Raw genomic sequence first — 20,254 nt, 5'->3', positions numbered from 1 at the left:
TCACATAGTGTTATTCACCTATTATAAACAACCTATCTTGTGCCCTATATTCATTACCAACACAGCCTTGCTTTAATGTGTAGGGCGCTGTTCATTGTGCTGATACAACAGAGCTCACAACAAAATCCACAATTTAATTTAATTTTATTGAAAACAAAACTCTCAGTCTCCGGACTTGAACCCTATTGAAAATATGTTGTTTGAATCGAAGAGGGAAGTCCATAAGAGCAGATGAAGCATATCAAGGATCTGGAACGATTCTTATCTCTCCCAATGTGTTCTTCAATCTCGTAAAAAAAATTTGACAAAAAGGCTCAGTGCCGTTATCCTCGCAAGGAGAGGGTGCTAGAGTACTGACAAAATCTCTTTCTCCGAGCAATTTATCAAGGGTGCCAATAAATTTGGACCTGACTCTATGTGATACCACCCAATGTCAATATCCTATAAACAAACATCACATCCAATTGAGAGGGTAAGTATCTAAACAGAACAGTATAAGCACCTTTATAAATTTTGCAAGAAATTCAAATGATTCAAATTCCTTTCCTAAATACATCTTTGTTATGTAAACCATTTGAAACACTCAGAGAAACCAAAATATTCAAGCATCTAACACTCATACCTTTCACAAAATTCAAGCAGATTACTATCGATGGTGTGAAGTGATATCCATAGATTATCTTCCACAAAGCTGTAGCTATGTGTAGGCCTAATTTGCACAATATGCCAAATTTGAAACTACTAGGTTTCTCACATGCTGCACAATGCAACACAGAATCTATAGGTCTGTTGCAAGAGCTGAATAATAAGCTAAAGTTTATTAGCTAATAAGTTAGTTCCTTTTATGGGAGTCTTCTGAGCTCATCTTTGACCAATATTACTTCTAGAGATGAAGTCATTTTTGGAAGTCATTTTGTCGCCACACTTCATGTGGTGTCTTCAAAGTACCAGTAGTCCAAGAAGGTTCCCTTCAGTGCATCATCATGTAAACTTCTGTTTTGCAGTCTTCCAATTCAGTGACTGAGGATGGTGAACACTCACTGACATGTAAACCCCAGTGTGGGGTGCAGCTGTCCCTGTACCCCACTGCTTCTGCTGGATGGGGTGGGAAGTGTTTTTGGCTTATGGTGAGGGGCTGAGCTAAATGTCCAGGCCTGGTGGGATGGCGAGTTTTGGACGTGAAGGGTTCAGGATGGCTTGGGGAGCTGGTGGGGCAGCATTCTTTCTTTTGCTCACTCCCCCCCCCCCCCTCTCTCTCTAAATGGTTCAGTAAAGAGCTTTCAGAAGTCTCTCTGGAGTGGTGATTGGCAGGGGCATGGGAGGTAAGACTAGAGGTCCATGACAGTGAGTGTATCAGCGTACCCCGGCAATGCTGCTGCTGCTACTGCTATTACTTGGCTGCAGCGTCCCCCTCCGGCCTCATGCTGAAGGGCTCCAGGCGTTCGCTCTCCGGCAGCAGGTTGTTGAGCCTCTCCATCAGAGGGATGGTCTGGTCGATGCCCATCTGGATACGCCGCAAGATCATGGACATCTCGTTCACCTTCTGGATCTGCTCAGCATACTTGGCGTAGCGCTTCTGACGGTCCTGCATGATGCTGAACAAAGTCTCCACCGATATGTCCATCTGGGAGGAAGAGTGAGGAAAGAATATGCCTTTCTGGCTGTGGCACACAAGTGACAAACATTGTGGTGATATGGCATGTATTTCAATAGCCTAAAGTGCCTTCCTCTCCTCCTTTCCTACATCTGTGAGTTCAGTGAAGATGAAGGAAACGAGACAAGGAGAGGAGGCCACTTTCGTCTATCTATAGAGATGCAGACAGTTAATTACGGCATTAGTTACCTCTTTGATCCCCTTGACCAGGGCGTTCTGGTCAAAGGCCACGACCTCAGAACACTGGTGTAGGTGGTCCTGGTAGCGGATGCACAGCTGCAGCACCTGGGCATAGTCCAGCCGCTCCAGACACACACTGCTGGGGGATGTCTGGCCACTCAGCACACCTAGAGACATGAACAGACTGACCCTCAAAACACTGGACATTATCAGTCTTGCTTTAGACTTCATGGTCATAAAGGAATGTCTAGACCTATTCATACTTTTACACATTCTCACAATATGATTTTCCTGGACTATTATGTAGCGTATTAGAACTTGTGTCTACTCTCTTCTCCGAATCTCTGCAATACTGTAAAGGCAGAGAAGAGGTCTAGATCCAGGTTAGAGGCCGTTGAGCTTACCTTTCAACAATGGCTGAAAAGTTGGGATTTCCCGAAGCTTGATGACATCAGGGTCATTGTGGATGTTGCGCAATGACTGTGTCCCCTGGGCCACCACCACAATGTCATCCATTTTAGCCTTCTGCTTTGCTGGTGAGGGCACCACTGCAACAACAAAGCAATACATTTAAAAAAAATGGCCAACTATAAGTAATACAAATCAAATCAAAAGTATTTGTCACATGCTCCGAATACAACAAGTACCGTGAAATGCTTACTTACGAGCCCTTTCCCAACAATGCTAAGTTAAAAAAGAATAATTTGCAAATAAAAAAAACGGGAATAGTAACACCATAAAATAACAATAACGGAGTTAGAAAGTTGGCTGTCAGAAGTTTTACAATGTAACAACTTTTAATCTACATAGTGTATTTCAAAACACGGCATGTATCTCACTGATCATCCCTAAAGCCAACACCTCATTTGGCCGCCTTTCGTTCCAGTACTCTGCTGCCTGTGACTGGAACGAATTGCAAAAATCCCTGAAGTTGGAGACTTTTATCTCCCTCACCAACTTCAAACGTGCTATCTGAGCAGCTAACCGATCGCTGCAGCTGTACATAGTCTATTGGTAAATAGCCCACCCATTTTCACCTACCTCATCCCCACACTGTTTTTATTTATTTACTTTTCTGCTCTTTTGCACACTAGTATCTCTACCTGTACATGACCATCTGATCATTTATCACTCCAATGCTAATCTGCAAAATTGTAATTATTCGCCTACCTCCTCATGCCTTTTGCACACAATGTATATAGACTCCCCTTTTTGTAGTGTTATTGACTTGTTAATTGTTTACTCCATGTGTAACTCTGTGTTGTCTGTTCACACTGCTAAGCTTTATCTTGGCCAGGTCGCAGTTGCAAATGAGAACTTGTTCTCAACTAGCCTACCAGGTTAAATAAAGGTGAAATAAAAAATAAATAAATGTCAGGGTGCGGTGAGACACACAATGGGTTGGACCATACTTATCGCAGTCATTCTGAAAAAAAACAAAAAAACATTTTACTTCAAAAATTGAAATCAAATGATCCTCCATCATTAAGACAGCGGGTGAATCAAATACATTATTATTGAAAATATTGAAAAAATGTTGGCTACAGAGAGAAACAAAAGAGTGCAATTTGTGTTGCCAGCACTGGAGGTATCCAAAAGATGAAAAAAAGGACAGGGATGTTATTGTGAGACGGACGGGATGGGTATGGATACGGTGTGAGCATGTGGGTCTAAGCAAGTGTGATGTCATTAATGTTTGTTGAAATTTATGTACGTCTGCGTTGGTGTTTTTTGTATTTTTTTTTCTTTATGTTGAAGGTTGCGCATTAAGTCCCAGTCAATGTCATGTCTATTTAGTGGATCTGTTTATGGAATGTTAAATTGTCTTTGTACACCGAGTGTACAAAACATTAGGAACACTTGCTCTTTCCTTGACAGACTGACCAGGTGAAAGCTATGATCCCTTATTGATTTCACATGCTAAATCCACTTCAATCAGTCTAGATGAAGGGGAGACCACTTAAAGAATACCTTTTAAGCCATGAGACAATTGAGACATTGATTGTGTGTGCCGTTCAGAGGGTGAACAGGCAAGACAAAATATTTGTGCCTTTGAATGGGGTATGGTAGCAGGTGCTAGTTTCACTCAATAGTTTCCTGTGTGTATCAAGAATGGTCCACCACTCAAAGGACATCCAGCCAATTTGACACAACCGTAGGAAGCATTGGAGTCAACATGTGCCAGTGTCCCTGTGGAACTCTTTCGACACCTTGTAGAGTCCATGCCCAGATGAATTGAGGCTGTTCTGAGGGCAGAAAGTGGTGCAACTCAATATTAGGAAGGTGTTCCTAATGTTTTTTACACTCAGTGTATATGTATATTTGTGTATTGTCTAAAATCCAAAATACATGACAGAAAAAAAACATTTAAAAAACAAGGCTATATACAAGGAGTACCGGTACAGAGTCAACGTGCAGGGGCATGAGGTAGTTGAGGTAGAATGTACATGTAAATAGGAGTAAAAGTGACTAGGCAATAAGGATAGATAATAAAACAGAGTAGCAGAGTGTAAAATAGTGTATACAGTGTGAGTGTGTTTGTGTGGTGTCAATATGCATGTGAGGCTGGTTAGCCATGTGATTAACTAGAGGACCGAATGGCGCAGCGGTCTAAGGCACTGCGTCGCAGTGCTAAAGGCGTCACTACAGACCCGGGTTTGTATCACAACCGGCCGTGATTGGCAGTACCATAGGACAACGCACAATTGGCCCAGGATCGTCTGGGTTAGGGGAGGGTTCGGCCAGGGTAGGCAGTCATTGTAAACAACAATTTGTTCGTAACTGACTTGCCTAGTTAAATTTAAAAAATGTACTGTTCAGCAGTCTCATGGCTTGGAGGTAGAAGCCTTTTGGTCCCAGACTTGGCGCTCCGGTCCAAAAACTCCAACACAGTTGTGAAGAGGGCTCGACAATGCCCTCTTCCCCCTCAAGAGGCTGAAAATATTTGGCATGGGCCCTCAGATTTGGTAGCACAGTACCACTTGCTGTACGGTAGCAGAGAGAACAGTCTATGACTTGGGTGGCTGGAGTCTTTTGACCATTTTTAGGGCCTTCCTCTGACACTGCCTGGTATAGACGTCCTGGATGCCAGGGAGCTCGGCTCCTGTGATGCATTGGGCCATATGCACTACCCTCTGTAGCACCTTGCGGTCAGATGCTAAGCAGTTGTCATACCAAGTGATGCTGCAGGCAGTCAAGATGCACTCTACTTTGAGGATCTGAGGTGACATGCCAAATCTGTTCAGCCTCCTGAGGGGGAAGAGGCATTGTCGTGCCCTCTTCTTGACTGTGTTGGTGTGTTTGGACCATGATAGGTCCTTAATGTGGACACAGAAACTTAAACCTCTCCACGACTGCCCAGTCGGTGTGCTCGGTCTTTTGTTAACTGTAGATCAGTTCCCTGGTCTCCTTTTGTAATTGTTTTATGTTGAAAGATTGCTAACTCGAGAGCTCCTAAACAATGACCTATGACTATGGGCCCTGGTCACACGTAATGGTCTATATAGCAAAATAGGGTCATTTGGGACACATCATAGGTCACCCTGCTAATATGAAACACTGTCGTTATGTAGTTTACATCCTGCAACCACAATTCTTTTCAGTATCCTATGTGTAAAAGAGGGCAAGGAATAATGTAGGGTAGGAACTTTGCGAGTCACCTACTAGACCGACAATGCGTGTCCTCGCTTACCCGAGGTGCTGTAGTCAGAGTGCTTGTGCTCAGAATCACCACTTTGCTCGGCCCCCATCGTGTCGGTTATCCCATGGCTTCAATTCACCGCAGGAGACCTAAACCCAAACAGTTAAGTTATCAAGCTAACGTTAGCTGTACCACGCAAACAGACGGTTGAATGATAAACAAGCTCCGCTAGCTAACTTAGCTAGCACATCTCTTAGCTTAGTTTTATTTTTCTTGCTCTATTAGACCGCGTCTGTTCGATTTCTATGAGATCTTTACCGTCATGATTTAGCAAAACGATATTTAACTTAAGTAACTTATGCTAACAAACTTTAAAGACAGTTAGCGTTTCCCGAGCTAGCTACTTCTGTAAACAAACGTTCTCTTCTTCACTAGTAGTCTGCCAGCAGCACAAACGATGTTTCTTCTGTGGGTTTTATGGCGGACCCAAAAAGGTGTATTGCCGCCACCATCTGGACGGGTTGAAACCAAAACAAGGTAAAAAGAAAATCCATACGTGATAGGGACACTAAAATAATCAGACAAAATAAAACTCCCTTCTCAAGAGGGTGATACGGCTTGTGACAATATTCCATGAAACTCCGTCGCGAAAAATCTTTCAGCCCCAGGAACCGCTCCACCGATTCCACAATGATTTCTATCTTCCTGGACCTTCTCCCCACCTTGGCAGTGCCATTTATCACCATAGATATAAGGCCACCAAGTCCACCTTCCTAACCATTAAAATGTCAGGATCCTGCTGGTGAAAAGCAACCCCTGCAGCCTGCAGTAAAGGCCTATCCACCACCATTGCCTCTTCAAGTGCACCATTCAAACTCTCAACCCTTTTAACAGTTGCTGCATATGATATGCTCTGGATAGCCCTGACTTTGTCCACCTCATTCTCTTTCATCCATGTTGGGGAATCAAAACACGTAGCTTCATGGTTCCCACCACAATTGCAAAATGTCACATTTCCCCCACTTTTAAAACACATTACATGATATTTTCCACAACTTGGACATCTCCTTTCTACAAACACTTGAAACATGACCAACAACTTTACAATGATCACACTGCATTGGTCTTGGGATAAATGCTCTGACTGTAGTTTATATACCCCAACTGCACTTGAGTAGAGAGACTCCATATCAAAAAACAAATGAACAGATACTCTTCACGAGACGTAACGTACGTTCCTTCTGTTCCGCAGAAAACAATCCAAACATGACAGCCTTCACTTTACCCAGCACGCTCTCCTTCTTCTTTGGTTGGGTTTATCGGCGGTTGGCATCCAACGTTTTGGTGCATTACCGCCACCTACTGTACTGGCGTGCGGGCCAGAGACAGGGAGAAACGAAATCCTACCTGCCAGCCCCGTTGCTCTAAAAAAAATAACAAAATATTTGAGACTATATCTAATGACGTTCTACTCAATATACTTTTAAAACCAATTTCCTGTGTACCCTTCTCCCTCATACTATATATCAGCCTCTATCTTTCCCTCTGATACTGCTTACACTGTAGCAATGCAGTACATGCTCCATGGTCTGTTTCTTGGCAATAATCACACTTTCCAGTTGGATGCGTTCCTATCACATTTAAGGTCTTATTCAACTGGCTGTGTCCCACGCTTAATTTATTAAAAATACCCTCCTCTCTTCTGCCCCTTCCTACCGTCATCCCCTCCCCGACTTTCCTCTGGACTTTAAATAAATGCCTGCCCTTAGTACCTCTACTCCACTGCTCCTGCCATCTCTGTCCATATCAGGCTTTTCGCCTCTGCCTTGCTCATTAAAACTATATACTATATAACAATATCAACATCGCCACTACTAAGTGGTTGTTTAGCCAGTACATCAACTGCCTCGTTCCCCTCCACCAGCACTCTCCACCAGTTTGGATATCTCAAATGTTTTTTTCAAGATTGGTAATCTGTTCAACTGCTGCTTACTAACAAACCGTACTTCTATTAGATACGGAGGGGCATTCTCTTCACTGTACACTACGTTGCTCCATTTTCCATTATTTTGGACAATACTCAAATTCTCCTTGATTCTACCGCCATTTAGATTCAGAATCCTCTTCATCGTCCGCTTCCGCCATCTTTTTCCTTTCACCGGGAAACACAACTCAGCTTCCCACAAATGAAAGAATACCATGTTAAGACTGGTATGTTGAGAATATTGGGCTGTAGAGAGAACTTTTCTACCTGTCTAAACTAAGCTGGGGTTGAAAGTACTCAGTAGGTTCTCTACTAACAAATGTGCGTATTTTTGGAGATGGAGTGTGTCGTACATACCCAGCAACGCTTTGTTCTCCACCATCTCCATAGTCCCCAATGCAATACACTGTAATAGACTGTACATGGGACACATTTTGGCTTGCAGACAGAAAACGTTACAAACTTTCTCAGCTAAAGTAGGATGGGAAATACTCAGGATGGTCTCCCGAGTGGCGCAGCGGTCTAAGGCACTGCATCTCAGTGCTAGAGGCATCACTACAGACCCCGGTTTGATTCCAGGCTGTATCACAACTGGCCATGATTGGGAGTCCCATAGGGCGGTGCACAATTGCGCCAGCATCACCCGGGTTAGGGTTTGGCCAGGATAGGCCGTCATTGTAAATAAGAATTTGTTCTTAACTGACTTGCCTAGTTAACAAAGGTGACATTTTTAAAACAAATATATGTGTAGTTTTGGAGGGGGACTGTGGCGCACATATCCAGCAACAAAGCTTTAACTGGCTGGGTATCCATGGTCCTGAAATAAATACACAGTCATAAAAAGCTAACCTTTAAAAAAAAAATCAAAAACAAAATCAAATTTGAAATGTAAATTAAAATTAACCAGCCTATTTGGACATAGTATAATCACACTTTCTGAACAGCCAGAGAAAATTATTCTCAAGTTGTAGGCCGATATATGCTTCTTATCTCTCAAGGTTTGCAGTATACAGTAAAGGCATAGGCCTTGTTACCTAGTTTGAAAGAATAATAACAGAGACAAGATTATTTACAAGCTATATTGTCATGATTTATCAATCAAGGTCAGCCAAGACACTTTTGTAGAGTTAGAAATGGCTTACAACAGGCAACAAAGCTACAAGGCTAACAGTACACAGCGTAATCAAGCTTTCAGAACAATAATGGAGAACATTATTTACAAGTTATAGGCCTCTATGTGTTGCTTTTCCATCCAAGGTTAGCAGTATACTGTAAAGTCATATTAACCAAGTTTTCAAAACCAATAACAGAGACAAGATTGAAAGATAATAAATATGTCTATTATCTACCATGGTCAGCAAAGGCATTTTCTGTAGAGTTTCAAATGTATTACATAGTATTTTTCTCTCTGATCACTCATATAAAACGTACTCTCGCATGCCATTGTGACAAAGCGTATTCACATTGCCCTCCAATAAGACTGCTTTAGTGAATAAGCACATAAACCTACCTCAACCTTTACCATCTGACTGTTTTCTAAAATGAGGGCACCAATAAGAAAATTCATAGTTTAGTGTCACATCCACCACAAATCCATGAATTGCCAGATTCTGTCATGCCAGGTATTTCTTAAGTGGAAGTAGTGTATCCTTTAATTCTCTTTCATACAGACTTAAGGAATCCATAATTGTTAGATTTCATCTAGAACTGTCCAATGTGACTTTAAGTTCACAGGAACTGTCACATGCTCAAAACCCCATCAATTGTGCACCCGTTCCAGGGACATTTGGCATGAGCTCTTTGTTTTGTCACCGCGCACTCTATAATTCCTGACTCGCAAAAGACGCAGGAGACGTTAACACAAATTGTTCATTCAGATGTGACTTCAAAAGAGCATTATACCCGTCAATTATTCGGTCACTGAACCACTTGTCATCATTGCTTAATATGTTATAATCATCTTAAGTAAGTGAAGATGGAAGAGTTTTGGTTGTCTTTAGAATTTGAAGTTTAGACCCAGATGAGTCATTCTTTGTGCATTTGTCAGAGCACAGATGGCTTTTGTCTTTCTGAAGAAAATGTAGTACCTTTTCACAGTATTTATTTTCGTATGATACCATATAAAACACAGCTTGATTCAATAATTATTGGACCTTCTCTAAGGTGAAGCCCACAATTGATTTTGTACTTGAGTGCAGTCGATATAAACAGAGCTTGCTATGTCGTGTGTACAATTTGACAAATAGGTAATTGTTTGAAAATTCTAAAATACTAAATAATTCTTATAGGTGTATGTAATACTGTATATGTAGGATAGTTTCAAGCTCTTGGATAAACAACTGTCTACCTTCACAAGTAATGTCTCTGGAGCATGAAAGACATTAAAGCTTGACCTCTGAAATTTGTTAGCATTATTACATGTTTTACTAATCTTGTTTTCTTGAGATGCGTGCAGTGAAAATAATTATTTAATGGCTCTTTCTGAAATATCACTTGGTTCAAATATGATTTTTTACCCTGGCTATACATGGCTTTTTGCTTTGGCCTCTATTTTGACAGCATGAACTATGATTGTGGAGGAGATCATTGGCTAAGAAATTTGTAGATAGCATTTCCTTCACAGAAGATTCTAGAAGGTCACACATGGCTGTTTTGAAGCCTCTGTTGAAGCAATGGTTGTGTAGCCTGTCCTGTTTTCACTGCATCCAACTGTGAAACGACTTTGCTGATTTGGGCTCCTGATGTTTGTTCTAAGTAATCTTTTGTGACATTCTTTGAAAGTGGATGTTTTCTTCCAAAATGTCAAAACAGGAAAGGCTTTAACCTCAAGATGATTGGGGAAATAGTAACATGTTGGAATAACATCAATATCGTAATCTGGCTCACAGGGATGTACTTGCTCACTGATATCAGAGATTCTGTGAAGTCCCATTTTTGGCAGGCCAAGCAATTGAGCTGATGCATTTTTGGGACACGTCAAGGCTGGCCCATTTGGGCTGATTTAAACGTTACCGTCACCATTAGGGTAATCTAGGTCGTTAACAGGTATGCCAGTCCATCATGGTTTACATTGTGTCTTTGTTTACATTTTATTTCACACTGAAGGTAAACACGGTAAGCAAAAAATTTTAAAAAAAGTGTTAAATTGTTTTGTCTTTACAACTGATATTCAACACATATGGAGGGGGTGGAGTGAAGAGCCAGCAGCAAGCCATACGACACAGTCCCCCTCCAAAACTACACATATTTGGTGAGTAGAGACCCTACTGAGTATTTCAAACTCAAGGTTATAAGACAGGTGGAAAAGGTTACTCTCAACAAGCCAATATATATCCCATGTACAGTCTATTAAAGCGTATTACATTGGGCGCTATAGGGGGGTGGGGTGGAGAACAAAGTGCTGCTGGATATGTACGACACAGTCTCCTTCCAAAACTAACCATATTTGGTTGGTAGAGACCCTACTGAGTTTTTCCCACCCCACTTTAGCTGAGACAGGTAGAACAGTTCTCTCTACAAGCCAATATGTATCCCATATACATACCGTGTATTGCATTGCAGTGAATGAAGTGTGTGGAGTAAGGAGTCACCAGTACTCTGTATTAAACACGTTGCATAACAAGAGACTCATTTAAGTATTGAGAAATTCCAAAAACATATTTGTATTTTCTTTTAAAAAGGGAATTTCTTTAAATATAGCCGACACAATAGCTTTCAACATAGCAGTATTTGTGTAAACTTTCCAAATAAATGCTGGTATAAATAATACAATATTAGATATAAAATACGTCAAATTATGCATTGCTGTGGAAAACAGTTGTGCTGAAACAAATATTCCCACAGTTCAGCATGTCTATTTCTCTTATTTAAAAAAATAAAAAGCAAATGCGGAAGTGCAACGTCAGCGGATGCGGTTGATTGAGACGCATCAAATGCAAATCAAAACTCATATCTCTCGTTAAATTCACCGATTTTTACTGGGATTGTTCATTTTAATAATTTTACTGTGAATGTTTGACCAGCATTGGAAAACCATCTTCTTCTTCCTCCCCTCAGCGCCTCCACTGATCTCTATGCCCGTTGTACACACGCATATCTGCCCTTTTATTGTCTAGAAAGGTCCCACCTGATCTTGTTTCCTCCCGCCTGCCTTCTATATTGAAGAACATGTATTTCTATTGTTAGAGCGGTCATTCGAATTTCTTGTCAACATAGTCTTTGAGAGAACGCAGTCCGATAGGAAGTAAAACGGAAGTGCGTCACTGCTGAGCTTCTTCTTCGGTGGGGTTCAACGACGGTTGGCATCCAATGTTAATGGTGCACTACTACCACCAATTGGACGGGTTACTGCTGATCTGACCAATCGACAAGGAATTATACATTTGGTAGCCAATCACACACGACAACACAGTGTCTTTAAAACATTGGCGGTCGAAGCAGACGACAGTGTAACGTTTGCTTTATGTCACATACATCAGTATGATGCAGGTATGAGTTTAATTGTTCATTTATCAAGGTTCTTCCCACATTGCTGTCGTCTCTAGCTAATATCTAGCTATCCAGCGTTGTTTGAGAATGGTGTTGGCTTGCTAAAATTAGCTCAATGGTGGAGCTAACTTGAAGTACTTGATAAACTATTAAATCTCTTTGCAGAATAAGGAGAATTGTGATCCTAAAGGGCTACATAGACCGGTAGGTTTTGCTACAAATATGTTTTTTCTATTTTTGCTTCCATCCTTTTTTCCATCTGAAATTTGAGCGCGTTGTGTCTAACGTTAACGTAACTAGCAAATAATGTTGGCTCGTTAACGCTAATGTCCGTTTTAGCTGTCTAGCTAGTTAGCTACCATTTGAATGAATGTATTACTTTCAAATGACAATTCAGAACGTTGTACCAGTACTGGGGAGTTGGAGGCAATTGGGTTTAATCTATGATATTTTTTTCTATACGATAGATGGCACCTCCAATGGTTTCTTTGGGTCCTCAGCGAGTTCAGATGCCCTCTGCACCAGACGCTACAGACAAAAAAGCAATTACAGGTACATTTCTGTAGCTACTATTGTTGCCTGCGGTGTTTCTATAACTTTTCAGATGCCACATCACACCACCTCAATATAATACACCACCACTTCTGTTGCAAAAGTCTGTATCCCTATCTCCTTAGGTCCTGGGAAAGAGCTATCCACGTCTTTATCCAGTGCAGCTCTAGCAAAGTAAGTATTCTATCAAACAATACACCACCTGACACTAAATGTGTTTAATCTAAAATACCCATTTTTCTTATGTAAAATATTTGTACATTCAAGTTGTGGCTTAGCAACTTCTGTTTCTTTTAAGCAGGAAATTCACCATCAATGACTTTGACATTGGGCGGCCACTCGGAAAAGGCAAGTTTGGGAACGTTTACCTGGCCCGGGATAAGAAGCTGGACTTCATCGTGGCGCTGAAGGTGCTCTTCAAGTCTCAGATGGAGAAAGAGGGCGTGGAGCACCAGCTCAGGAGGGAGATTGAGATTCAGTCCCACCTTAGGTCAATAGTTTTGATTTAGACTTTTATTCCATTTTTAAAGGGGTGGTTTCTGAGTCACAGATTGACACACAATACTGGAATGAAATGTATTTTCAATGGATATTTTGTGGAAAACCAGCCCTTTTGAATGTAGTGGTATGGGTTGATGTTGCCTTACTATTGTGTTTCTGCAGGCAATGTTGTGGCATGTTGATTACCACCAACATTATGTCTGGAACAATACCAGTATTGTGATTCTCGTTAGTATTCTGGAAAGGAAACACAACGAGAAGGGGATTTAACTTCTTTGGGAAAACGGCCCTGATGTTGGAAACAAACATCATTATGTTGTCATCAGAGTCAAATGTATTTTCCAAGCTACAGCACACTATTTTACATGTGTGGTCTGCTTTGTGTTTTCATTTTTGCCATGGAAGAAAAAAAAGCGTGTCCAAGCCCTAACCAATATCATGCAATGTACTTACTTTGGTTCACTTTTGAAACTGACCATTAATTCCTTTAGTTCATTGTGTTAATTGTTCCGATTATGGGAAAACTGAGATTAAATCCTTGCTCTCTCCGCCCTCCTTTAGACACCCCAACATACTGCACTTCTACAACTACTTTCATGACCGCACCAGGGTCTTCCTGATCCTGGAGTACGCACCGCGGGGGGAGATGTACAAAGAGCTGCAGAAATGTGGTCGCTTTGATGACCAGCGCACTGCTACAGTAAGACAGGGATCAGTGTTGCGGGCTATTTATAATGAATCTATTCTTACTAATCCTTTGTTTTATTTCACTCTGTATTTGCCCAAGAACCCCTCCAATCATAACATTTTGTAACTGAAAGATGTTTTTTGGTTTATAGATGCTAAAATAATTAACTTGATATGAATATTCCTACAATGGACTAGTTTTGGCAGGTAGATTCATGAGGCTGACATTACTTTCTTAGCATTTTAAATCCATTGTAATGGTCAAATGTGTCATGTTCTTTGTCAGTACATGGAGGAGTTGTCTGATGCGCTGCTGTACTGCCATGAGAGAAAGGTGATCCATCGGGACATCAAGCCTGAGAACCTGCTGCTGGGATTCCGGGGAGAGCTGAAGATAGCAGACTTTGGCTGGTCTGTCCACGCACCATCCCTAAGGTGAGGGAACCCTGAACAGAACCCTCTCCAGCCTAATATGTTTGCCTTCACAGCATTTACTTTTGGTACAATGTGTGTTTTATGTTGTAGGCAGATTGCGCAGAATTGCTAATCGACAAATCACCTTGCGTTCCAAATACCTACTCATTATGTGATCAAGCGATTAGTGATGTGATTCTTAGCCCCGTCTTGCTCAAACGGATCCCAGCAAAACAAACTGAATGTGACCTTAATCAATATGGTTGTCCCCGACAAATCTTGGTCGACTGAAAGTCGTCTGTTCTTCCGACCAATTGAGTTGCCACTTTTAAAATGTGTATTTTTCTATAGACAAACTGTTTGTAATAAAAATCAACTAAACTCAGCAACAACAAAAAGTCCTCTCACTGTCAACTGTGATTATTTTCAGCAAACTTAATGTGTAAATATTTCTATGAACAGATTCAACAACAGACAAACTGAACAAGTTCCACAGACATGCGACTAACCAAAATGGAATAATGTGTCCCTGAACAAAGGGGGGTCAAAATAAAAAATAACAGTCAGTATCTGGTGTGGCCACCAGTTGCATTAAGTACTGCAGCGCATCTTCTCATGGACTGCACCAGATTTGCCAGTTTGTGCTGTGAGATTTTACCCCACTCTTCCTCCAAGGCACCTGCAAGTTCCCGGACATTTTTGGGGGGAATGTCTTGCCTGTAACGCACAGCATTGATTGCCTGCAATGACGACAAGCTCAGTCCGATGATGCTGTGACACACCGCCCCAGACCAAGACGGACCCTCCACCTCCAAATCGATCCCGCTCCAGAGTACAGGCCTCGGTGTAACGCTCATTCCTTCCTTCAACGATAAACGCGAATCCGACCATCACCCCTGGTGAGACACAACCTTGACTTATCAGTGAAGAGCACTTTTTTTCCAGTCCTGTCTGGTCCAGCGACGGTGGGTTTGTGCCCATAGGTGACGACGTTGCCGGTGATGTCTGGTGAGGACCTGCCTTACAACAGGCCTACAAGCCCTCAGTCCAGCCTCTCTCATCCTATTGTGGACAGTCTGAGTACTGATGGGGGGGATTGTGCGTTCCTGATGTAACTAAGGCAGTTGTCTCGCAGGGTCTGCCACTGCAAGGACAATCAGCTGTCCTTCCTGTCTCCCTGTAATGTCTTAGGCGTCTCATAGTATGGACATTTCAATGTATTTCCCTGCAGTCTTCATGCCTCCTTGCAGCATACCAAATGCACGTTCACGCAGATGAGCAGGGACCCTGGGCATCTTTCCTTTTGGTGTTTTTCAGATTCAGTAGAAAGGCCTCTTTAGTGTCCTAAGTTTCCATAACTGTGACCTTAATTTCCTACCATCTGTTAGTGTCTTAACAACCTTTCCACAGATGCATGTTCATTGAACAAGCATGGGAAATGGTGTTTAAACCCTTTACAATGAAGATCTGAAGTTATTTGGATTTAAGAATTGTTTGAAAGATGGGGTCCTGAAAAAGGGGCCCCCCCTTTTTTCTTTTTGCTGAGTTTATATATTTGCTACTGCCCGACAAAAGAAATCTTCAACCAGTCAAATAATTAGGGTCAGCCTTTGTATTCAGTCATTAATTCACTGAGACATGTTTTTCCTTCCTCTTCATCTTGACAGTCTATTTTGTACATAGGGTTTTTAGACTGACCCATATCACTTATGTAATTTGTTGACTTGCCCCTCTAGACGCCATACAATGTGTGGAACACTGGACTACCTGCCCCCAGAGATGATTGAGGGAAAGCCCCACGATGAGAAGGTGGACTTGTGGTGCATCGGGGTGCTCTGCTATGAGTGCCTAGTTGGAAACCCCCCTTTTGAAGCCGCCAGCAACTCTGAAACGTACAAGCGCATCACAAAGGTTTGCATTTCTGGATGGTCGTTACCTTGTTGGCAGAGGCTGTGGATCTGACTTTTCCGGGCCCCTCTTCCTAACAGCTAAAGATCCCGAAGCTTCTGTGCATGTGCGAGATTCTTTACTTTACACACAATCTCTGCTCTACTCTGTCAAGAACCTGCCATCACATTTCTCACTGTCAATCGAGAATTCTAATTTAAGTTTTACCGGTGACTAGTACATGCAGCAAATGCATACCAACCATTTGATCTTAATCAATTTGTGGGGATATATATGCATTTAGATCTTGAGTTAGTGTTTTTGAAGTAGCCTACAGGTTTTTGACTGATGTGCGGCGAGCAACCATAGAGTAGCCTGTTCTCTGCAAATAGAGCAGAGACTGCATAAAGAATCATGCACAGACGCTTCATGGCCTTTAGCGGTCTAAATTGCTAAGACCATATATTTTTCATTAACAAAAAAATATAGTTTTTACTGCTGTTTGACACTGGTGGACCAAAAATAGACATGAATGATATTAATCAATTAACTAAATGCAGTGAGTGAACAGAAATCTAAATCAAATCCATATTTGGTGTGACCACCCGTTGCCTTCAAAACAGCATAAATTCTTCTAGGAAACTTGCACAAAGTCTGGGTTTTTGTAGGCATATTGTCCGGTCTATGATTTAAGCAATTATACCAAACCGGTGCTAATGATCATCAATTCAATATGTAGGTTGAAACGCGATCATTAACAGAAACAGCTGTGAAGGAGGAATAAAACTGGTTGAGGAACAGCCAAACTCTGCTAACAAGGTGAGGTTGCTGTAGACGGATTACTGTCAAAAATCATACACCACGGCAAGACTGAGCCCAGCAACAAGTCACAAGGTAGTTATCAGCAAGGTCTCTCCCAGGCAGAAATTTCAAGGCAGACAAGGCTTTCCAGATGTGATGTCCAAGCTCTTTTGAAGAAGCACAAAGGAAACGGGCAACGTTGAGGGCTGTAGACACAGTGGTCGGCCAAGGACACTTACTGCAGCAGATGAGACCTCATACTTACCTCCCTTCGCAATCGGAAGATGTCCAGCAGTGCCATCAGCTCAGAATTTACAGAAAACCGTGGGACCCTGGTACACCCATCTACTGTCCAGAGAAGTCTGGTCAGAAGTGGCCTTCATGGAAGACATGCGGCCAAAAAGCCATACCTCCAATGTGGAAACGAGGCCAATTGACTTAACTCTGCACGAAAACACAGGCACGGGGATGCAGAAAAATGGCAACAGGTGCTCTTGCCTGATGAGTCCATTTGAAACCGTTCAGCAAGTAAACTGCCTTCTGCTACAGCCAAAGGGCTGGACAGTGGTACACAAATGAGTGTCTGCAGGTAACATTGACTCATGGTGGAGGCTCTTTGCAAGTTTGGGGCTGCATTTCTGTTTACATATGCCTTAGCCAAATACATTTAAACTCAGTTTTTCGCAGTTCCTGACATTTTAATCCGAGTAAAACTCCCCTGTCTTAGGTCAGGTAGGATCACCACTTTATTATAAGACTGTGACATGTCAGAATAAGTGATTTTATTTCAGCTTTTTATTTCTTAATCACATTCCCAGTGGGTCAGTTTTAAATGCACTCAATTAGTATTTGGTAGCATTGCCTTGAAACGTTTGACCAAAGTTAAACAATTTAGAGTAGCCTTCCACAAGCTTCCCACAATAAGTTGGGTGAATATTGGCCCATTCCTCCTGACAGAGCTGGTGTAACTTGAGTCAGTTTTGTAGACCTTGCTCGCAAACGCTTTTTCAGTTCTGCCCACAAATCGTCTATGGGATTTAGGTCAGGGCTTTGTGGTGGCCACTCCAATTTGTTGTCCTTAAGCCATTTTGCCACAACTTTGGAAGTATGCTTGGGGTCATTGTCCATTTGGAAGACCCATTTGCGACCAAGCTTTGACTTCCTGACTGTCTCGACGTTGCTTGAATATATCCACAATTTTCCTGCCTCATGACGCCATCTATTTTGAAATGCACCAGTCCCTCCTACAGCAAAGCACCCCACCACATGATACTGCCCCCCCCCCCATGATTCACGGTTTGGGATGGTGTTCTTCAGCTTGCAAGCATCCCTCATTTTCCTCCAAACATAACAATGGTCATTATGGCCAAGTAATTCTATTTTTGTTTCATCAGACCAGAGGATATTTCACAAGAAAGTATGATATTTGTTCCCATGTGCAGTTGCAAACCGTAGTCTGGCTTTTTTTATGGTGGTTTTGAAGCATTGGTTTCTTCCTTGCTGAGCGGCCTTTCAGGTTATGTGGATATAGATACTTTTGTACCTGTTTCCTCCAGCATCTTCACAAGGTCCTTTGCTGGTGTTCTGGGATTGATTTGCACTTTTCGCTCCAAGTACGTTCATCTCTAGGAGACAGAACTCATCTCCTTCCTGAGCGGTATGACAGCTGCGTGGTCCCATAGTGTTTGTACTTGCATACTATTGTTTGTTCAGATGAATGTAGTACCTTCAGGCGTTTGGAAATTGCTCCCAAGGATGAACCAGACTTGTGGAGGTCTACAATTTATTTTTTCTGATGTCTTGGCTGATTTCTTTTGATTTTCCCATGATGTCAAACAAAGATGCACAGAGTTTGAAGTTAGGCCTTGAAATACATCCACAGGTACACCAATTGACTCAAAGTATGCCAATTAGCCTAACAGAAGCTTCTAAAGCCATGACAACATTTCTGGGGAATTTTCCAAGCTCTTTAAAGGCAGTCAACTTAGTGTATGTAATCTTCTGACCCACTGGAATTGTGGTACAGTGAATTATTAAAAGTGAAATAATCTGTCTGTAAACAATTGTTGGAAAAATGACTTGTGTCATGCACAAAGTAGATGTCCTAACAGTCTTTCCAAAACTATAGTTTCTTAACAAATGTGTGGAGTGGTTGAAAAACCTAATATTAATGATGCCAACTTAAAGTGTATGTAAACTTCCGACTTCAACTGTATGTATGAAAGATATTTAATGGTACAATGATTCGCTACACTCTAGCGATTTAGCAACCAGGAAATGACAACAATTTCCGCTAGAGGAAACAGCCACACAGTCAGAACAGCTTTCCCAGTTTGACAACCGATACCTTGAGAGAAATCAATAGCTGAATATCACTGCCAGTCACAACACTGGAGGATACGTTATACTATGAAACACCATCATTCCACTGTTAGTGCCAGAGATTGACATTTTCTGAAATTACAATGCAAAAATTCCACAACGCAAAATGTGTAGCGCCTTTTAAGTATCTGCTATATAGGAAATGCTTTTAATGAACCTAGTTGTAATTTATTCAGAGAATGATTGATCAATTCATCCAGTAACCAATACATAGGTATGAACAGTGATTAAGGACATCTCCTCCCTCAATGTCTAAGGTGGACCTGCAGTTCCCCGAAGTGGTGTCCGACGGGGCTAGGGACCTGATCTCTAAGCTGCTCCGCCACAGCCCCTCCAAGCGGCTGCCGCTGCGGAATGTAATTGACCACCCATGGGTGAAAAACAACTCACGGCGGGTCCTACCTCCTGCCTTTTCTCTCAAGAAACCCTAACGTCAGTTGTTCCAGCCTGTTACAAACTGCTAAGAAACCCTAAAAGCACCAAAGAGACACATCTATTCACGGTTCCAGTCTGCTTTCTACCTGAGTGGGGGACTATGTCTTGCACTGCTGATTGGGAGGGACTATGGTGATATGTTTTGTTTCTTTTTTCCTTCTCCACTTTCAAGGGTTTCACACTTTTTGTTACCTGGGCAATTTTCTGGGTTTAGAGTGGTCTTTTAACTTCTAATTTTTTTGATTTCTGAGAGGTTGGGAGGGGGGGGCCTGAACTAGATTACTGTCATTTATTTTTCAATTTACACCAAGGACAGGTTAAGGCTGCTCTCTACTGGTAGAAATGAGGAAGGCCATTGAGAATAAGGATGATTCCTTTATAATTCTTAAATGGTTTTCAAGAAGAGGATGTCTGTCTACTAACTAAAGTCTTTTCAGTTTTTGTACTGTGTGTGTGTTTGTATATAACGGCATCTACAAGCAAAGTTTATGTATCTGAAATTTCCTTGTGCAACTGTTTTGAAATAAAAATCATCCCAACTGTGAGGGAACCTTAAACTCTCCTGCCTGATGTTTGCGCCACGAATAAATACCTTGAAGTCAGTGTGGCAAGGATTAATTGAAGTTATGCAATTTTTACCTGCCAAAAT

General features: G+C 41.8%; 2 protein-coding genes across 5 annotated transcripts; one reads left to right on the top strand and one right to left on the bottom strand.

Annotated features, from left to right (window-relative positions):
• Positions 1-127: 127 nt before the first annotated feature.
• Positions 128-11,707, bottom strand: LOC135524105 (BLOC-1-related complex subunit 5-like). 3 transcript variants are annotated; one of them, XM_064951312.1, is made up of 5 exons: positions 11,585-11,707; positions 5,526-5,623; positions 2,239-2,382; positions 1,844-2,001; positions 128-1,624 (listed from the first exon to the last, which is right to left on the bottom strand). In XM_064951312.1, the coding sequence occupies exons 2-5, from the start codon at positions 5,581-5,583 to the stop codon at positions 1,391-1,393; spliced, it is 594 nt and encodes a 197-aa protein (XP_064807384.1). In that variant the 5' UTR covers positions 5,584-5,623; positions 11,585-11,707; the 3' UTR covers positions 128-1,390. The 3 variants fall into 3 exon arrangements, with proteins under 3 accessions (XP_064807384.1, XP_064807383.1, XP_064807382.1); XM_064951311.1 differs by lacking the exon at positions 11,585-11,707 and adding an exon at positions 6,709-6,782; XM_064951310.1 differs by lacking the exon at positions 11,585-11,707 and adding an exon at positions 6,634-6,773.
• Positions 11,708-11,811: 104 nt separating this feature from the next.
• On the top strand, positions 11,812-20,162 carry LOC135524104 (aurora kinase B-like). Of its 2 annotated transcripts, none has more exons than XM_064951307.1 (9): positions 11,812-11,946; positions 12,112-12,150; positions 12,414-12,498; positions 12,624-12,672; positions 12,797-12,988; positions 13,561-13,699; positions 13,973-14,121; positions 15,837-16,011; positions 19,428-20,162. In XM_064951307.1, the coding sequence occupies exons 1-9, from the start codon at positions 11,938-11,940 to the stop codon at positions 19,599-19,601; spliced, it is 1,011 nt and encodes a 336-aa protein (XP_064807379.1). In that variant the 5' UTR covers positions 11,812-11,937; the 3' UTR covers positions 19,602-20,162. The 2 variants fall into 2 exon arrangements, with proteins under 2 accessions (XP_064807379.1, XP_064807380.1); XM_064951308.1 differs by having other exon boundaries at positions 11,814-11,946; positions 12,800-12,988.
• The last annotated feature ends 92 nt before the right edge of the window (positions 20,163-20,254 follow it).

This window comes from Oncorhynchus masou, chromosome 31 (assembly GCF_036934945.1).
Source record: "Oncorhynchus masou masou isolate Uvic2021 chromosome 31, UVic_Omas_1.1, whole genome shotgun sequence".
Taxonomy (NCBI): domain Eukaryota; kingdom Metazoa; phylum Chordata; class Actinopteri; order Salmoniformes; family Salmonidae; genus Oncorhynchus; species Oncorhynchus masou.
The sequence above is the reverse complement of the archived record's forward strand: the minus strand, read 5'-3'. Positions and strand labels throughout refer to the sequence as shown.

Excerpts from the sequence above, each read along its gene's own strand:
- LOC135524105 (XM_064951312.1), bottom strand. The coding sequence starts at position 5,583 with ATGGGGGCCGAGCAAAGTGGTGATTCTGAGCACAAGCACTCTGACTAC. Across the intron at positions 2,002-2,238 it reads TTTTCAGCCATTGTTGAAAG|GTGTGCTGAGTGGCCAGACA; the intron begins GTAAGCTCAACG and ends TCATGTCTCTAG. Across the intron at positions 1,625-1,843 it reads TGGTCAAGGGGATCAAAGAG|ATGGACATATCGGTGGAGAC; the intron begins GTAACTAATGCC and ends TCTTCCTCCCAG.
- LOC135524104 (XM_064951307.1), top strand. Across the intron at positions 12,151-12,413 it reads CTAAAGGGCTACATAGACCG|ATGGCACCTCCAATGGTTTC; the intron begins GTAGGTTTTGCT and ends TCTATACGATAG. Across the intron at positions 16,012-19,427 it reads CGTACAAGCGCATCACAAAG|GTGGACCTGCAGTTCCCCGA; the intron begins GTTTGCATTTCT and ends TCAATGTCTAAG.